Source organism: Prionailurus viverrinus, chromosome B2 (assembly GCF_022837055.1).
Source record: "Prionailurus viverrinus isolate Anna chromosome B2, UM_Priviv_1.0, whole genome shotgun sequence".
In the NCBI taxonomy this organism is placed as follows: Eukaryota; Metazoa; Chordata; class Mammalia; order Carnivora; family Felidae; genus Prionailurus; species Prionailurus viverrinus.
Genome location: NC_062565.1, coordinates 20,819,217 through 20,838,953, shown reverse-complemented (window position 1 = coordinate 20,838,953; position 19,737 = coordinate 20,819,217). Strand labels below are relative to the sequence as shown.

Here is a 19,737-nt window from a genome sequence, read left to right as displayed (position 1 = left end):
CTTTTTATGTCTCCTTCTATTCAGAATGTTAGCCTTGCTGGATAAAGTATTCTTGGCTGCAGATTTTTCCTATTCAGTATTTTGAATACATCATGCCACTCCCTTCTGGCTTGTCAAGTTTCTGTTGAGAAATCTCCAGCTAGCATTATGAGGTTTCCCTTGTAAGTGAAGGACTTCTTTTGTCTTGCTGCTTTTAAGATTTTTTAGCACTGGATTTTGCAAATTTAATTACAATATGTCTTGGTGTTGGCCTGCTTTTGTTGATTTTGATGGGAGTTCTCTGTGCCTCCTGGACCTGGATGTCTGTGAGGAAACCATTCTTACCATGTATCTTGAAGCATTGTTTCAAAGTTCTTCTTCCCTTCTTAGACAATCAGTAATTTTACAGGTCGCCACAAAAATAAAATGCCCTTCTTAGGAATGCCTGCTCATCAACAAGCAAGTAGAGCATTCATTTTACAGATTGTCCACAGCAGATTCTTTTCCACATTTAAGTATGGAAATCTTCAACTGTACACAGAATAGGGAGAGTAGCATAATGAGCCCACACACTCACTCCCAGGCTGCAGTAGCCATCCACATTCCATCACCGGTTTCTCCCTGCCATCCTGCATGGTGTTAGACCTCTGTCAATTAAAAAGTTGCTGACAAACAACACAGTAACAAGGAAATGTGTGTTTTGAGCAAAAGTGAATTATCTACACTGATGTGGATCATTGAGAATGAACTTTGGGGGAGGAAATTAGTCCAGACCCATTGAAATGATGAGTGTCTGGAAAGTATATATTCACTGTATACGTTAACTATTACTCTGTTGGTTCTTGTTTTAGTTTTAGCACAGTATGTGAGCATAGCAGGTTTCCTGTTTGGGTGGAAGTTTGAAAGCCGGGCTCCAGTGTGTTTTCCCCTTGTGCCTTCCAGGATCGAACAATACTACGAAGCCATCTTGGCTCTGTGGAACCAGCTGTACATCAACATGAAGAGCCTGGTGTCCTGGCACTACTGCATGATCGACATCGAGAAAATCAGGGCCATGACTATTGCCAAGGTACATCCTGAGGACCACGCAGGCTGCCTGGAGGAGGCGCCAAGCTGTCCCCTGTGGTGCTCGCTTCTGCCAGGCAGACCTTTTAGCAGGGCGGCTAATCTGTTCGTGTCTCATCTGAAGAGTCAGTTCAGCCTGCCTGCGAGGCTCATCCCAAGTAGGATGGGAGGGATTTGCACACGGCTGGCTCTGTTACAAAAAGAAGTACTGACTGAAGCTACCTGACAAGCCAGAAGTACCCATGGAAAAGACACGTGGTCCTGTACTATCCTGGATCCTATTGTCCTTTGATGCAGTGGAAAGCTAGGTCATAAACTATTAACTGGATATCACAGAAGTGAATGGTGGGACAGAATTCATGGCATAACACTCAAAGCAGTCCTTCCTCTAGATCAGTGGTTTTCAAGTTGTGGTCTGAAGAATCCCGGCTTAAGGGGTTCCACTAGGGATAACAGGGCCAGGAGAGAGGTACAGAATGAGTAAGTCTGGGATCTCCTTTGTCCCCCTTTTCTCTTTGCGGTCAGAGCAGCTTTGCTGTGATCTGCTTTAGATTTGTGACTTCTGAGTAATACTTCCTTTGAAGAATAAAATTCTGTAGGAAAAATAAATTGACAGCCCACTGCTGTGGTTCTGAGGAGCAATCTCGTAATTCTCCAGGACCTTTTATATCTTAACGGGTCTTTAACAAGGATTGCCTTAAGCCCCCTCTAGCATAGGGCATTTCTGGGCACTCCCCTTGGTCACCCTGTGGGGGTAATCAAACACTCCTGCCTGGTTTACTTCCAGTTGAAAACCATGCGGCAGGAAGATTACATGAAGACAATATCTGACCTTGAGCTTCATTACCAAGAGTTCATCAGAAACAGCCAGGGCTCGGAGATGTTTGGAGATGATGACAAGCGGAAAATGCAGTCCCAGTTCACAGATGCCCAGAAGCACTACCAGACCCTGGTCATACAGCTCCCTGGCTACCCCCAGCACCAGACAGGTTTGGAGCGTCTATTCTCTTTGTTATCAACCACACACACAGCTTTAACAGAAAGTAGTTTGCACGAAACCGCACATACAGCTTTAACAGAAAATAGTTTCGGAATCAACTTTGAAAAATAACATATCAAAAGTCACTCATACACTAAATTTTCAGACTCAAATCAAAGAAGGAGCTGCAGTTTAGGCAGTACAGATGCTTTTTGAGGACAAGTACCCTTCTAGCTAGGAATTCTCTGACTTTTGTGGTCCTAACATATTTTTACAGTAACCACAACTGAAATCACTCATCATGGTTCCTGCCAAGATGTCAACCATAATAAAGTGATTGAAACCAACAGAGAACATGACAAGCAGGAAACATGGATGCTGATGGAGCTCCAGAAGATTCGCAGGCAGATGGAGCACTGTGAGGGCAGAATGAGCCTTAAGAACATCCTGCTAGCAGACCAAGGGTCTACACACCACATCACAGTGAAAATAAATGAGCTGAAGGTAGGCATCCGGTGATATTTTGTTCGATTCCGGGTATATTATTTATCTGCAAGCTAATTAGAAAACCCTCCTGGTTTAAATACTTATAGGCAAGGAGCACTGATTTTCAAGAAAACAGGCTTCTAGCGGGATTTCCTTTTTTCTTTCCCTTACTTCCATATTTATAGAAGGTTACCAGGCTGGGGATTAAAACACCTTCATGTTGGTTTGTGGATTGTTGAATCAGACTCCAGCGTTTTTCCTTTGTGCCCAAATAGTACTTTGTTCATTTTTAAAGTTTTCATAAACATTAATTTGGTTGCTGCCTGAAACCACCTATGATATGGGCTAAACAAGTAGATTTTTTTTTTTCAGTTTAGTTGTTTATTTTGAGAGAGACAGATAGAGTGTGAGTGAGTGGAGAGAGAGAATCCCAAGAAGCCTGTCAGTGCAAAGCCCGGTGTGGGGCTCGAACTCACAAACTGTGAGATTATGACCAAGAGTCGGACGCTTAGCTGACTAAGTCACCCAGGTGCCCTGAATTATTTTTGTTTATAGACAGGAAACTGACATGGAGAGATTTGTTTGGTCGGGGGAGGTTAAACCTCAAAGCTACAGAGAGAGCTGGGACTACGGCCCAAGTGTAGTCAACTCCCAGCCCTGTGATCTTTCCTGCTCGGCCATGCCTGTGCACTGCATTGGGATATCTAAGATCATATATTCTGAGTAAGAGGGCCATGTTTACACAGTGCTGATAAGGCCTCCTCAAAGAAGGAAATGGAATGTCAACTCTATCTCTTGAGTCTTTTCCATTTAGTGGACTTCGTCAGGACAAAAAATGATCATAAGACTCACACAGTTCAATCAAGAGCTTTTCTTCTTTTTTGACAGAGTGTGCAGAATGATTCCCAGGCAATCGCTGAAGTTCTCAACCAGCTTAAAGATATGCTCGCTAACTTCAGAGGTTCAGAAAAATACTGCTATTTACAGAATGAAGTATTTGGACTGTTTCAGAAACTGGAAAATATCAATGGCGTTACAGATGGCTACTTAAATAGGTAAATGCCCCTAACATTTATCACAGATGTTTTACTTTTCTCAAGCTTTGTCAGACTTCATTTGCTCTGTATGCCTGACTTACTACAGTCTTGCCTTACAGTTTTTTGTGTTCATTGCAGACTTTTGAGATAGTAATTTTGAGATAGTACTTTTGTAGATACTGTGCTTTTGAGATAGTAATTTTGAGATGTTAATTCCACTGTTGTGAAACCTAATGTGTTTTACAGCTGAGATATATGCTGTAAGAGTCAGGACTTAGAATTCTTCTTCAGTTAATGCAGAATGGCTGTCTGAAAGATGATATAGGGGGTGGGGGAGGAGTTGATGGCTCCTGCAGCTTAGAAATAGGCAAAATAAATTTTATCGGCTTCTTTAATTAATAGTGGCAAGAGCCAAATGTTCAAAGGCTAATTACGTCACTGGCAATATTATTTGCCTCCTTTGCTCTTTACAGCTTATGCACAGTAAGAGCTCTACTCCAAGCTATCCTGCAGACAGAAGACATGTTAAAGGTTTACGAAGCCAGACTCACTGAAGAGGAAACCGTGTGCCTGGATCTGGATAAAGTGGAAGCTTACCGCTGCGGACTGAAGGTAACTGAAAGTTCTATTCAGTTTATAACCACTGTTATAAACAGTATTATGGGAAATCATGCAGGACTACTCAGTACCCAAATCCAAGGCTTCACTAAGTTTTCATGAGTTTGAGGATTACTGGATTTCATCAGCCACACATGGTTGATATCTGTCGTTATCTCTAGCACACTGCTTTCTAGAGTGTACTATTAGGAGCTATGTTCAGATGTAATTTGTGGTGAGATTTGTTTGGGGAATGCAGAATTAAACATAATTGAACTGGTTTCTTCACTATAGGACTTTTCTTCTTCTTTAATATATTCATATGTATTATAATTATTCAGGAATGGAATAGAGTATGGTATTTAGCATTTCTCAAACAAATATACACACTGAATCCTTTATTAAGGGGGTAGCTTAATAAGTAAGGAGCTATTTATTGACATAAATAATGGGAAATACAATCAGCAAATATATTTTTCTGGCTTGATTATCACTTAAAGATACAAATATTCCAAGAGATTCCAAGAGATCCAAATATTCCAATTTGTACTCTTTCTTTCTCTCATGACAGAAAATCAAAAATGACTTGAACTTGAAGAAGTCATTGTTGGCCACCATGAAGACAGAGCTGCAGAAAGCCCAGCAGATCCACTCCCAAACCTCACAACAATATCCACTTTATGACCTGGATCTGGGCAAGTTCAGTGACAAAGTCACACAGCTGACAGACCGCTGGCAAAAAATAGACAAACAGATAGACTACAGGTGTGCCAACTTCCTTCCCTACTTTCTTCCCATTTGGTTGTTCCAAGATAGCGTCACTTGAATTTGTCACTCTAAAAGCAGTGGTTTGGTTTGCTGTGTAAGTTAGGCGTAAGAGGCGCTCTGTTCATGGACTGTCTGGAGTCAGCTTTGTTGCAAATGAGGGAAGCAGGTACCCAAGCTTGAACCAACCCATACCAGGTACTCTCCAGGCTCTTAGGGAAATAGTGGAAGCCATTGATCAGGCCCTTTAGGGCCCTATAAACTCTTGCTAGGATTGTTGGAAGGAGTAAATGTTTTGAGTGAGTGTTCTTCTGGAATTTAAGAAAATTAAATCTTCTACAAAAGAAATGCCTTCTTCCAAATGAGGGTATAAAAAGTCTCTTCACTTTTGCAAGTAGTTCATTTTACTAACAGTGCTTTTACCTTTATTGATAACTAATTCCTATCTCATACAATCTGCCCATTGAAAGTGTATAATCCAATGGATTTTATTATATTTAAAATTATGTAACCATCACCGCAATCTATGTCTAGAACATTTTCTTCATGCTAAAAAAAGAGCCCCGTACCCATTATCACTAATTTCCCATTACCTCCCAATCCTCCAGCCCTAAACAACCACCAGTCTTTCCTCTGTCTCTGTAGATTTGTCTATTCCAGACATTTCACATGAAGGGATCATATATCATGTGCTCCTTTGTGACTGTTTTTTCCACTCAGCATAATGTTTTCAGGGTTCATCCTTGGTGTAGCATGTTTTAGTACTTCATTCCTTTTTATGACTGAATAATATTATATCGTATAGCTATACTTACTACATTTTATTTTATTTTATTTTATTTTTTTACTTTCATTCATTCATGATTTTTGGCTATCATGAAAAATGTCACCATGAAAATTCATGTATAACTTTTTGTAGGGAGGCATGTTTTCAATTCTCTTGAGCATACAGCAGGTGGAATGACTGGGTCATATGATAACTCTGTTAAATACTCTCAGGACCAGTAGCACTGCTTTTCTGATTTTATCATATCTATCTTCTGCAGATTATGGGACCTGGAGAAACAAATCAAGCAACTGAGGAATTACCGTGATAACTATCAGGCCTTCTGCAAGTGGCTCTATGATGCCAAACGCCGTCAGGATTCCTTAGAATCCATGAAGTTTGGTGATTCCAACACAGTCCTGCGATTTTTGAATGAGCAGAAGGTACAAGCCAGTTTGTCGCTTCCTTAGATAACATTGAGGGTGCACTGTATTTTCCTCTAGTTTTCATAGCAGTGTCTAGGTTTGAAATGATATATTTTTTTAAAGACTTTTTTAAATGTTTATTTACTGAGAGAGAATGAGAACGTGAGCAGGGAACGTGAGCAGAGACGGAGAGGGAGAGAGAATCCCAAGCAGGCCTCATGCTGTCAGTGCAGAGACTGACATGAACCATGAGATCATGACCTGAGCTGAAATCAACAATCGGATGTTTATCCGACTGAGTCACCCAATACCCTGAAGTGGTGTTTGATATTACTAGTCCATTTGGTGAATGCTTGCATAAGGCCCAGTGGAAAAACAGTTGAGATATTGAAAGGAAATCATCGTGGAAATCAATTGTAAAAGAAATAATGTAACATTGTAGTAAAGTATCTTTATAAATTGAGGTGATAGGATCAGAAAAGTGTACAGATTTGAAAGATTCCTCCTAGAGAGTAAGAAGTCGAAGATCTTGCTTACTCTTCTGAAGGAAAAACATGCTCATCTTCTAAGGCTGACCTGTGAGAATACGAGTTCACTGCACGTAGTCATAAACTGTGGAAAACCAGTTGTTCAGCAGTGAAATAGCATTTATTTAAAAACATTTATATACTTCAACGCTTATAAATATTTTACTTTTTGTCTAGAACTTGCACAATGAAATCTGTGGCAAGCGAGACAAATCAGATGAAGTACAGAAAATCGCCGAACTTTGTGCAAATTCGATTAAGGTATGTTCGTTTCACAAAGACTGTTGGCATCTCATCAAGAATAATGGTAAGTGCTTGCTTTGGCAGCACACCTACTAAAACTGGAATGATACAGAGAATATTAGCATGGCTCTTGTGTAAAAATGACATGCAAATTTGTGAAGTGTTCCATATTTTAAAAGTATATATTATTAACTGCATTATTTTCTGATTTACTCGAAAGAGTAAAAACTGCTTGAGGATAGCAATTGTGGCTTTTATATGTTCTCTCCTGAACATACCATGAAAAGTTTGTTATCCATTTACTTGAATTCATTTCACATTGGCAATATCAGTGAAGTGCCTGGTCTTCATTCTTTAGACTGGTAATATGGGTAAAAATCTTCCTGCAGCATATAAAGATGTACTCCTTGGTTTAATAATGTAATGTTAGTGACTTGGACACTATCAATGCATGGTAGCCTTTGAGGTTGGTCATGAGAAACACAGCTTGATGATTTAGAACCATGAAATTGTAGCTGTCAGTGACTCTGTGAAATTCATTGAGTATATTTGTCTTAAACCTTTTATTCTGTAGGATTATGAACTCCAGCTGGCATCATACACCTCAGGATTGGAAACCCTACTGAACATACCTATCAAGAGAACCATGGTTCAGTCTCCCTCTGGGGTGATTCTGCAAGAGGTATGTACATCGTTACGTATTTCTTAGAGCCAGCCCTTCCTGCACCTTCATTGTCCCTGCCTTCCTCCTGTCTTCCCTGCAGACCCTGAATTCACCCCTAGTTATAGGGTCTCCACTCCCAAAGGGTTTAATAGCAGGTTATGCTCCTTTAGTAGAAGTCATCAATACTGGAGTGATTTTAGGAGGCGGTTAGTGGAAGTCTGGATCTGTTGTTTATATAGTAGGATCTTGGTAGAAACTGGGCTTAAATTCTGGGTTTAGTGAGGGAAGCTTTTAACAAGTAGAAGATGTCTAGTCGATTTTTAAAAGACAACTTCTTCCCAAAGATGACAGAGAACACCACCCATCAGATGGTTTAGGGGAAACACTCTAGAGGGATAAGGATAGGATACAATGTTGTTAGCCTTTTGTGGTGCTTCCAGATTTTGGAATTAGCACACATGAAGGAAGGGAGTTCACTCTTTATTTGTGTTAATTTTTAAGTGTTTATTTGTTTTTGAGAGAGAGTATGTGAGCAGGGGAGGGGCAGAGAGGGAGAGGGAGGGAGAATCCTAAGCAGGTTCCACACTGTCAGTGCAGAGCCCGATGCAGGGCTCAAACTCCCAAACCATGAGATCGTGACCTGAGCTGAAATCAAGAATCAGACACTTAACCAACTGAGCCACCCAGGCACCCCAGGAATTCACTCTTAAATTATAATTTCACTATTTCATTGATTTAGGAAACAAAATTGGTCAGCTTGCATGGGACATTTTTTTAATGCAATAATTGTTTTTTTCTTTTTTTCTTTCACCCCTTTTTTGCAAGGCCGCAGATATGCATGCTCGATACATAGAACTACTTACAAGGTCTGGAGACTATTATAGGTTCTTAACTGAGATGCTGAAGAGTTTGGAAGATCTGAAGGTAATTTACTTAATTTATTTCCTTGGAGCATTGGAAAAGAAAATGGAATAGAACCTTATTATTACTGCCTCATTAGAACATGGATCTGGACATACTCCCTGGTATATACTCACTGTTGTAGAATTTGTTCAAAAGTCAGGGGTTAGTTCTGTGCTTCAGGACACTGCTCTGAATGGAGTTAGGTGATATTTACAAAATTCTAGCTGCTTTACCTTACGAAAAAAACCCCACTAATTTCATTTACTGTTTGGTCAAGGATTTTGCTTTTTTTGTTTGTGTGTTTTTTTTCTCTCTCTTTTTTTTATGTTTATTTATATTTGGGAGAGAGACACAGAGCATAAGTGGGGGAGGGGCAGAGAGAGAGACAGACAGACAGACAGACAGATAGAATCTGAAACAGGCTTCAGGCTCCCAGCTGTCAGCACAGAGCCCAGTGCTAACTATGAGATCATGACCTGAGCCGAAGTCAGATGCTTAACCAACTGGGCCACCCAGGTGCCCCGTGTGTTTTTTAAATTAAGGAAGAGAACATTCTGGACTGGCTGGATTTGGATTTTTTTTTTATCAACATACAGATTTGCTTTATCAAATTTTTATGTTTTTATCAACATTGAAAACATCTGATTGTTTAATTTATTCTTCATTTCCAATACATGCATTGAGTTTGTATGGAAATTTAATACCTTGAAATAAAGGAAACGTACCTTATGAAATCTTAAGCTTTTGATCTTGGAAGAAATCACCTCACTTACACATGAGGCAGGGGAACCTCAAAGATGCTGTATTATTTGCTAAGATCATACAGGCAGTTGATGGAAGAATTACGACGAGAATACAGATTTCGTGGGGTTTGGTCCAGTAGCTTTTGCTTTGTGTCACTCTTTCTATGTGTGCTTACGTGTGTGGTGTGCGTGTGCACATGTGCAGGTGTGGGAAGAGACACGAGAACACACAATGGTCTGGGAGGGGGGAAAAGACTGTTTCTTTTTTTAGGACGTGAGAGGTTTTCCTTTCATCCTAATTTCTGATTTCACTTCCGCAGCTGAAAAACACCAAGATTGAAGTTTTGGAAGAGGAGCTCAGACTGGCCCGAGATGCCAACTCTGAAAACTGCAATAAGAACAAATTCCTGGACCAGAACCTGCAGAAGTACCAGGCAGAATGTTCCCAGTTCAAAGCCAAGCTTGTGAGCCTGGAGGAGCTGAAGAGGCAGGCAGAGCTGGACGGCAAGTCGGCCAAGCAAAACCTGGACAAGTGCTACGGCCAAATAAAAGAACTCAACGAGAAGATCACCAGGCTGACCTACGAGATCGAGGACGAGAAGCGAAGACGGAAGGCCGTGGAAGACAGGTTTGACCAACAGAAGAATGACTATGACCAGCTGCAGAAGGCAAGGCAGTGTGAAAAGGAGAGCCTTGGCTGGCAGAAAATGGAGTCTGAGAAAGCCATCAAAGAGAAGGAGTACGAGATAGAAAGGTTGAGGGTTCTGCTGCAGGAGGAGGGCGCCCGGAAGAGAGAATATGAAAGTGAGCTGGCAAAGGTAAGAAACCACTATAATGAGGAGATGAGTAATTTAAGGAACAAGTATGAAACAGAGATTAACATCACGAAGACCACTATCAAGGAGATATCCATGCAAAAAGAGGACGATTCCAAAAATCTCCAAAACCAGCTTGATAGGCTCTCGAGGGAAAATCGAGATCTGAAGGACGAGATTGTCAGGCTCAACGACAGCATTCTGCAGACCACCGAGCAGCGAAGGCGGGCCGAAGAAGATGCCCTGCAGCAAAAAGCCTGTGGCTCCGAGATGATGCAGAAGAAGCAGCATCTGGAGATGGAGCTTAAGCAGGTCATCCAGCAGCGCTCCGAGGACAATGCTCGGCACAAGCAGTCCCTGGAAGAGGCTGCAAAGACCATTCAGGACAAAAACAAGGAGATTGAGAGACTCAAAGCTGAGTTTCAGGAGGAGGCCAGGCGCCGCTGGGAATATGAAAATGAACTGGCTAAGGTAAGGAACAATTACGACGAGGAAATCATCAGCTTAAAAAACCAGTTCGAGACTGAGATCAACATCACCAAGACCACCATCCACCAGCTCACCATGCAGAAGGAAGAGGACACCAGTGGCTACCGAGCCCAGATTGACAGCCTCACCAGAGAAAACCGCAGCCTATCCGAGGAAGTAAAGCGACTGAAGAACACGTTAGCCCAGACCACCGAGAACCTCAGGAGGGTCGAAGAAGACGTCCAGCAGCAAAAGGCCACGGGCTCGGAGGTGTCGCAGAGGAAACAGCAGCTGGAGATTGAGCTGAGGCAGGTCACTCAGATGCGGACGGAAGAGAGCCTGAGATACAAGCAGTCGCTCGATGATGCTGCCAAGACCATCCAGGATAAAAACAAGGAGATCGAGAGGTTAAAACAACTGATAGAAACGGAAACCAGTGAACGGAAACGCCTGGAAGAGGAGAACGCTAAATTACAGAGGGCCCAGTATGATCTGCAGAAAGCAAATAATAGCGCGACGGAGACGATAAGCAAGCTGAAGGTTCAGGAGCAAGAGCTCACGCGCCTGAGGATCGACTACGAGCGGGTGTCCCAGGAGAGGGCTGTGAAGGACCAGGACATCACGAGATTCCAGAGTTCTCTGAAGGACCTGCAGCTGCAGAAGCAGAAGGTGGAGGAGGAGCTGAATCGGCTGAGGAGGACTGCCTCGGAAGACTCCTTGAAGAGGAAGAAGCTGGAGGAGGAGCTGGAAGGCATGAGGAGGTCTCTGAAGGAGCAGGCGATAAAAATCACCAGCCTGACCCAGCAGCTGGAGCAAGCATCCATCGTTAAGAAACGGAGCGAGGACGACCTCCGGCAGCAGAGGGACGTGTTGGATGGCCACCTGAGGGACAAGCAGAGGACCCAGGAAGAGCTGAGAAGGCTCTCCGCGGAGGTCGAGGCCCTGAGACGCCAGTTGCTGCAGGAACAAGAGAATGTCAAACAGGCTCACCTGAGGAACGAGCATTTCCAGAAGGCGATAGAGGATAAAAGCAGGAGCTTAAATGAAAGCAAGATAGAAATCGAGAGGCTGCAGTCTCTCACGGAGAACCTGACCAAGGAGCACTTGATGTTGGAGGAGGAGCTTCGGAACCTGAGGCTGGAATACGACGACCTCAGGAGGAGCCGGAGCGAGGCGGATAGTGATAGAAATGCAACCATCTCTGAACTCAGGAGCCAGCTGCAGATCAGCAACAACCGGACCCTGGAACTGCAGGGGCTGATTAATGATTTACAGAGAGAGAGGGAAAATTTGAGACAGGAAATTGAGAAATTCCAAAAGCAGGCTTTAGAGGTATTCACAAATATTTGATCACAGCTTCCCTGTCCTTCAAATAATTCCCTCCATTTTCATCTCATCTCAGCTGTGCTCCTGCTAACTGGGATGGCCGCTTACAGAAAGTCTAATTTTTCTCCTTATTGCTGTACTACTAGCTGTCATAACCCAGGCCACTGCTTGAAAGCAATTTGCCCTCTTTGCCCTTCTGTCCTGTTCCCGCATCAATACTAATCTGTGTGTCACCTCTGTTTGGCCGTGCTTTTCAAACTTTAGCACACCATCAGGTTTAACACCTGAGAGCTTGTCCTCTGACTATTCCAGTCTGTTTTCTAGAAGATAGCTCTTACTTAGCAAGCTATGACCTGCATTTTTTCATTAAAATTTTCCTAAATAAAAGCCATGGTAAAGGTATTGTCTATGCAATTTTGAAATCACTTTTTCTTGCTTGCTTACACGGCTTTTCTGCATGCATGACATGTTCTCTTTTGATCACGACCCTGATGTGTTTGTTTTTGCTAGGCTTTTCTTTTAACCCCTAGTTTAAAAATACCTTCTTTAAGTTCTAATACGTTTGACTTCTATAGACAATATTTGTGTGGGGCTGGGTGTAGGGTGTGTATTTATTAGATTTATTTTGTTTTATTAAACATGTTAGTATAGCTGTAAGAGGGGAGATGTAGGTATAGCAGGTGTGATAACCTGGGACAAAATTCCCCATATTTTTTCAAACCATTATTTCTGTTAAGAGTAAGACAGGTCTATAACTTCTCCTAGTTCCTTCTAAAAAAAAAGAGTAAGTATGATGCCATTTATCAAAGTGGCAACATACCTCTACAGAATTTTTTTTTTCATAATTTATAAGATAACAAAATAGCAGTATATCCAGGGAAAATAGAGGAAGTTCAAACTAAGTTTTATTTTTTAAGTGTAGGAAAAGAGGAATTATAACCCTATGGTACGATCAAAACGTTATTTCTTCCCATTTCTTTCTTTTTAAATTCTAGGCATCTAATCGGATTCAGGAATCAAAGAACCAGTGCACTCAGGTGGTGCAGGAAAGAGAGAGCCTTCTAGTGAAAATCAAAGTTCTGGAGCAAGACAAGAGCAGGCTGCAGAGGCTGGAGGATGAGCTCACTCGCGCGAAAGCAACGCTGGATGCGGAAAGCAGGGTGAAACAACGCCTCGAGTGTGAGAAACAGCAAATCCAGAATGACCTCAATCAGTGGAAAACCCAGTACTCCCGCAAGGAAGAGACGATTAGGAAGATCGAGTCGGAAAGAGAAAAGAGTGAGAGAGAGAAGAACAGCCTTAGGAGTGAGATCGAAAGACTCCAGGCAGAGATCAAGAGGATTGAGGAGCGGTACAGGCGCAAGTTGGAGGACTCCACCAGGGAGACGCAGTCACAGCTGGAAACAGAGCGCTCCCGACTTCAGAGGGAAATCGACAAACTCAAGCAGCGCCCCTATGGGTCCCATCGGGAGACCCAGACAGAATATGAGTGGACGGTTGACTCCTCAAAGCTGGTGTTCGATGGACTGAGGAAGAAGGTAACGGCCATGCAGCTCTATGAGTGCCAGCTAATTGACAAAACAACCTTGGACAAACTGCTGAAGGGGAAAAAGTCCGTGGAAGAAGTTGCTTCTGAAATCCAGCCTTTCCTTCGGGGTGCAGGGGCTATCGCTGGAGCATCTGCTTCCCCTAAGGAAAAGTACTCTCTGGTAGAGGCCAAAAGAAAGAAATTAATCACCCCGGAATCCACAGTCATGCTCCTGGAAGCCCAGGCAGCTACAGGCGGTATAATTGATCCCCATAGGAATGAGAAGCTGACCGTTGACAACGCGATCGCTCGGGACCTCATCGACTTCGATGACCGTCAACAGATATACACAGCAGAGAAAGCTATCACTGGTTTCGACGATCCGTTTTCAGGCAAGACCGTATCTGTTTCAGAAGCCATCAAGAAAAATCTGATTGATAGAGAAACCGGAATGCGCCTGCTGGAAGCCCAGATTGCTTCAGGGGGTGTGGTGGACCCTGTGAATAGCGTCTTTTTGCCGAAAGACGTAGCCTTGGCCCGTGGGCTGATTGACAGGGATTTGTATCGGTCCTTGAATGATCCCCGAGATAGTCAGAAGAACTTTGTGGATCCAGTCACCAAAAAGAAGGTCAGTTACATGCAGCTGAGAGAACGGTGCAGAATCGAACCACACACTGGTCTGCTCCTGTTGTCAGTGCAGAAGAGAAGTATGTCCTTCCAAGGAATCAGACAACAGGTGACCGTCTCTGAGCTGGTGGATTCCGGTATATTGCGACCATCCACTGTAAATGAACTGGAATCAGGTCAGATTTCTTATGATGAGGTTGGCGAGAGAATTAAAGACTTCCTTCAGGGTTCAAGTTGCATAGCGGGCATATACAATGAGACCACGAAACAGAAGCTTGGCATTTATGAGGCCATGAAAATTGGCTTGGTCCGACCTGGTACTGCCCTGGAGTTGCTGGAAGCCCAAGCAGCTACTGGCTTTATAGTGGATCCTGTTAGCAACTTGAGGCTACCAGTGGAAGAAGCCTACAAAAGAGGCCTGGTGGGTATTGAGTTCAAAGAGAAGCTCCTGTCTGCAGAACGAGCTGTCACCGGATATAATGATCCTGAAACGGGAAACATCATCTCTTTGTTCCAAGCCATGAACAAGGAACTCATTGAAAAGGGCCATGGCATTCGTTTATTGGAAGCACAGATTGCAACCGGGGGGATCATCGACCCGAAGGAGAGCCATCGCCTGCCAGTTGACATGGCGTACAAGAGAGGCTACTTTAATGAGGAGCTCAGTGAGATTCTCTCTGATCCAAGTGATGATACAAAAGGATTCTTTGACCCCAACACAGAAGAAAATCTTACCTATCTTCAGCTAAAAGAAAGATGCATCAAGGATGAAGAAACAGGGCTCTGTCTCCTGCCCCTGAAAGAAAAGAAGAAAGAGGTGCAGACATCACAAAAGAATACCCTCAGGAAGCGCAGAGTGGTCATCGTTGACCCAGAGACCAACAAGGAGATGTCTGTTCAGGAGGCCTACAAGAAGGGCCTTATAGATTATGAAACCTTCAGAGAACTGTGTGAGCAGGAGTGCGAGTGGGAAGAAATAACCATCACTGGATCTGACGGCTCCACCAGGGTGGTCCTGGTAGACAGGAAGACAGGCAGTCAGTATGATATTCAAGAGGCTATTGACAAGGGCCTCATTGACAGGAAGTTCTTTGATCAGTACCGATCTGGCAGCCTCAGCCTCACTCAGTTTGCTGATATGATCTCCCTGAAAAATGGCGTGGGCAACAGCAGCGGCATAGGTGGTGGCATCAGTGACGACGTTTTCAGCAACAGCCGACATGAGTCAGTAAGTAAGATTTCTACCATATCCAGTGTCAGGAACATAACCATCAGGAGCAGCTCTCTGTCTGACCCCCTGGAAGAATCAAGCCCCATTGCAGCCATCTTTGACACAGAAAACCTAGAGAAGATCTCCATTACAGAGGGAATAGAGCGGGGCATTGTCGATAGCATCACTGGTCAGAGGCTTCTGGAAGCTCAGGCTTGCACAGGTGGCATCATCCACCCAACCAGTGGTCAGAAGCTCTCACTTCAGGATGCAGTCTCCCAGGGCCTGATTGACCAAGATATGGCCACCAGGCTGAAGCCCGCTCAGAAAGCCTTCATTGGCTTTGAAGGTGTGAAGGGAAAGAAGAAGATGTCAGCAGCAGAGGCGGTAAAAGAAAAATGGCTCCCCTATGAGGCAGGTCAGCGCTTTCTGGAGTTCCAATACCTCACTGGAGGCCTTGTTGACCCAGAAGTGCATGGGAGGATAAGCACGGAAGAAGCCATCAGGAAAGGATTCATCGACGGCCGAGCAGCTCAGAGGCTGCAAGACACCAGCAGCTATGCCAAAATCCTGACCTGCCCCAAAACCAAATTAAAAATATCTTATAAGGATGCCATGAATCGCTCCATGGTGGAAGATATCACTGGCCTACGCCTTCTGGAGGCCGCCTCTGTTTCTTCCAAGGGCTTGCCTAGCCCTTACAACATGTCTTCTGCCCCAGGCTCCCGATCGGGCTCCCGCTCTGGCTCCCGCTCCGGCTCCCGCTCCGGCTCTCGCTCTGGTTCCCGAAGTGGGTCCCGGAGAGGAAGCTTTGATGCAACAGGGAATTCTTCCTACTCTTACTCCTACTCCTTTAGCAGTAGCTCTATTGGGCACTAATAGTCAGTTAGTTGCTACTTCCTTGGCTTCACTTATGTGAATTTTCACTTTACTAAATACTAACAAAAGAAAACCTAGTGCTTGCAGTATAGTGATAGAGTTTCAATGATTAAGAAGATATAACCTTGGTTGAAATCAAATACTGTTCTGGCTTTTTATCTTCTCAGCTCATCTAACATATCTAATACACTGGATGTAGTGTGTCTGAAATGGTAATCAGTTGTAAGGATAGCACAAATTGAATCTAGAGTTCGTTCCTTCTGTGTTTAGTTTTTTTGATCGGTTCTTGTACTTCTTTTGGCCTATAATACAGATTTCTGTTCTTGGAGATGAAATTGAGTTGATCATTGATATTCTAGACATCATTCTGTTTCTCATCTAAATATTTCCATTTTCTGTGTTAGGAGAAAATTACCCATCCCATTCTCCCCAGAATACTCCACCCCAAACCCAAACATTTTGGAATGAGTCTCCTTTAGGTTTAGATTGTGGATTGTGTAACCTATATACTCTTCAATGCACCTGTTTGGTTCGGCATTAATTTGACTATATGTGCGTGATAGCAGCAATCTTTGCTTTTCTTTGGTCAAACTTTTCTGTTTATTTTGCTTGTCATTTACTATGTACTTTAAAAAGGTGTCTTTATGAAGTTTGCGATTCTGGCAATAAACTTTTAGACTTTTGAAGTTTCTGTGTTTTGATTTTATATGTTTATACATACGAGGCATTTATCAGCATCTTTCTGTTAATATGTCTAAAATCTTATGTTTACTAAATGCCTGTTAAGGATGACCATTAAAAAAAAAACTATCTTAGTTCTGAATTCTTGTTAGAAGTTGGTCTTTTGTAGTTTTTTTCAACATTCTCAAGTGCCTGTTATGTATGTACCAGGCAGAGTTCTTGGAAAGAAGCCCATGTAAAGAGGCCAGGCCGCATGTCAATACCCAGTTCTTGTTTATCCTGGACAGCGAATTCTAAGTAGCATGGGCAAAAGTCACCATAATACCATTAGAAAAAAAATGAAGTGCCTAAGATTCTATTTTGGGTATTCTCAAAATATATGGTGTTTCATTTTGTCCCCTCAGACGTATGAATTGTCCTTGAATCTATAAAAATGAGTCCTGAAGGGTTTTTGGCTCTCTGTTGAAGGACAATGAGATAAAACCTATTCTTTGTATCAAAAGAAGCTTTTGAAATTCAAACACTTGTTATTAAATCAATATGACCTTACTGAATACCTATTATGTCTAGTATTAGGTTAGATACTATGAGGATTCAATACATTGATATTCAGTACATACGACTTCAAGATATTTGCAGTCTGGATGGGGACAGAAGACACCTATAAAGCAATCAGTGGAAGAACTTTCATATATCAGCAATATGTATTAGTATAATCAAGTACAGTACAGACTAGAAAATAGGAAAACAAATGAAATGTTAATTGTGAAGAGCAAAAAAGATCATATTTAAGATAATACTTAAATTATTGGGGCTTTTGATACTTCGGATGAAAACAGCATTCCTTCCTTCCTTGTCTCACCTGCTTCTTGCTCCCCTCCCAATCTGGAAGACTTGAAATTAATTTTTTTTTAATTTTTAAAAAATATTTATTTATTATTGAGAAACAGAGACAGAACATGAGTAGGGGAGGGGCAGAGAGGGGAGACACAGAATCCAAAGCAGGCTCCAGGCTGTGAGCTGTCAGCACAGAGTCCAATGCGGGGCTTGAACCCACAAACCACAAGATCATGACCTGAGCTGGAGTTGGGTGCTTAACCGACTGAGCCACCCAGGCGCCCTGAAATTAATTTCATTCACTAATAATTGACTTCTGTGTGCTACACATTGTGCCCAAAGCCATGGATCCCCTGGTATTAACACATTGTAATATAAAAGGAAGAGAAAAATAAGTGGTAAATGCTGTGTTGGGTGAAATGAAGAAGGATCTTCATGCTAGAGCTAGGAGACTGTATCAGTCAGCTTGGGCTGCCGTAACAAAATGCCATAGACTATGTGACTTAAATTAATTTTCTCAGTTCTAGAGGCTAGAAGTCCAAGATCAAGGTGTCCTTAGATTGGTTTCTGGTGGGAGCTCTCTTTCTGAATGGTAGGCAGTAAGGAGTGGGGCGGGGGAAGCCCTGTTGTGTCTTCCTTGTCTTAGAAGGACTTGAGTTTTATCACATTAGAGTCTCTTCTTTATGACTTCATTTAACCTTCATTACCTTCTTACAGTCCATAACTCCAAATAAGTCACATTGGAGGTTAGGGCTCCAGGATATGAATGGGGGTGATGGTGGTGGTGAGGACAACACACAATTCAGCCTATCATAGAGGCCTAATCTAGAATGGGACAGGAGATCTCTCTAGAAAAAATGGTGATTAAACAGATGAATAAGTATCTATGTAAAGCAGTTCTTAGGGTTGAAAGAGTATACCTCTAAGCTGTTGGTGAAAGTTGTTATTAAGCTCTGAGACAAGATAGGCTGTGTCCTAGAGACAGGACTTGCTTGGCCTTGGATAAGTTTTGATTTGGCTCATTTATAGTGAGCCTCCACAGAAAAGGGGAGTATATATACAACTTTTCAATGACAGTCATCATTTCACATTCAAAAATAGTCTCACGTTTTCTAGGCTAGTTGAGCTAAACATATAAATGCTGATAAAGGTAGGTATGCTGTGGACAAAGTATGAATAAACTGGAATTCATCCCTTCATATCTGCTTGCAGCTCTTGGCCTATTTCCGTATTTTTGGGTACTGCTTATTTATACTCAAAACTTTTTTTTTTTTTTTTTTTTTTTTTTTGGTGAGAGAATTGTACTATCTGAAATAGCTATTCTGTCCACAGTTTCTCCATCTGATAGAAGTAAGTGCAAAGGGAAGCAAAGATTTGACATTAAGCTTGAAAATAGTATAAAATAATATAAGAGGGATTAGGTTCTGGGAGTTAAAACCATTTGGGGAAATTAAAAGGGTTGATTCCAGGTCTTGGATAGGAAATGTACAAAGTAAGCTTGGGTTAATCAAAGCAAGGAAAAGGAATCAAACCAACCTTCCACTGGTCAAGGTTGGGACAATTTGAGAATCAGTTAAGAATTGTGATGGTAACAGAGTATGTAATAATGAATTAAGAAACCTCAAATCAATAATGATTTTAAAATTCCCTTGATTCAGGGCGCCTGGGTGGCTCAGTTGGTTGGGCTCAGGTCGTGATCTCATGGTTGGAGCCCTGTATTGGTTTCCATGCTGACAGCTCAGAGCCTGGAGTCTGCTTGGGATTCTGTGTCTCCTTCTCTCTCTACCCCTCCCTTGCTCGTGCTCTCTCTTAAAAATAAAAAAAAATAATTAAAAAAATTTTAAAAATCCCTTGATTTCATAGTGAACAAAAAGAAAGTGTGCTAAGAATGCCGGCTAACAAATACAGAAGCTATGACAATACTAGAGAATCATCATTTATAACTCCTAATATAATGACAGATTCACTGAAGTATTGAATCAGTTTGTTGGGGAAGAAGACTCATATGGCTTCAAAGTATCATCCCACAGAGGAAAATGTCCTACAGCGGAGTGATACAGCTCTCTACTTTTACCAAGTGATCAAATTTAGCATTACTAATAGAAGGAGAATTTAAGGTGGGTGTCCTTTATGAGATGTAATAAAGAGGCATACACATCTCCTTGCAAAAATTAAAAAAATCTAATC

At 42.3% G+C, this 19,737-nt stretch overlaps 1 protein-coding gene and 1 non-coding gene across 3 annotated transcripts in view; both read left to right on the top strand.

Moving 5' to 3' along the window:
- The window catches only part of DSP (desmoplakin), a 48,536-nt gene extending 31,818 nt beyond the window's left edge, over window positions 1-16,718 (top strand). The window contains exons 13-24 of one of the 2 annotated variants that reach the window (XM_047860151.1): window positions 922-1,048; window positions 1,832-2,033; window positions 2,301-2,527; window positions 3,398-3,564; window positions 4,020-4,158; window positions 4,715-4,908; window positions 5,955-6,117; window positions 6,804-6,887; window positions 7,444-7,551; window positions 8,359-8,457; window positions 9,500-9,997; window positions 12,784-16,718. In XM_047860151.1, coding sequence (XP_047716107.1) covers window positions 922-1,048; window positions 1,832-2,033; window positions 2,301-2,527; window positions 3,398-3,564; window positions 4,020-4,158; window positions 4,715-4,908; window positions 5,955-6,117; window positions 6,804-6,887; window positions 7,444-7,551; window positions 8,359-8,457; window positions 9,500-9,997; window positions 12,784-16,032 — 5,257 coding nt within the window. In that variant the 3' untranslated portion in view covers window positions 16,033-16,718. Of the gene's footprint in view, window positions 1-921; window positions 1,049-1,831; window positions 2,034-2,300; window positions 2,528-3,397; window positions 3,565-4,019; window positions 4,159-4,714; window positions 4,909-5,954; window positions 6,118-6,803; window positions 6,888-7,443; window positions 7,552-8,358; window positions 8,458-9,499; window positions 11,795-12,783 lie in introns of both variants that reach the window. The other variant, XM_047860150.1, reaches the window with a different exon arrangement.
- On the top strand, window positions 6,938-7,044 carry LOC125166870 (U6 spliceosomal RNA). The gene has a single exon (XR_007152579.1). It is a non-coding gene; the product is annotated as a U6 spliceosomal RNA (small nuclear RNA).
- Window positions 16,719-19,737: the final 3,019 nt, after the last annotated feature.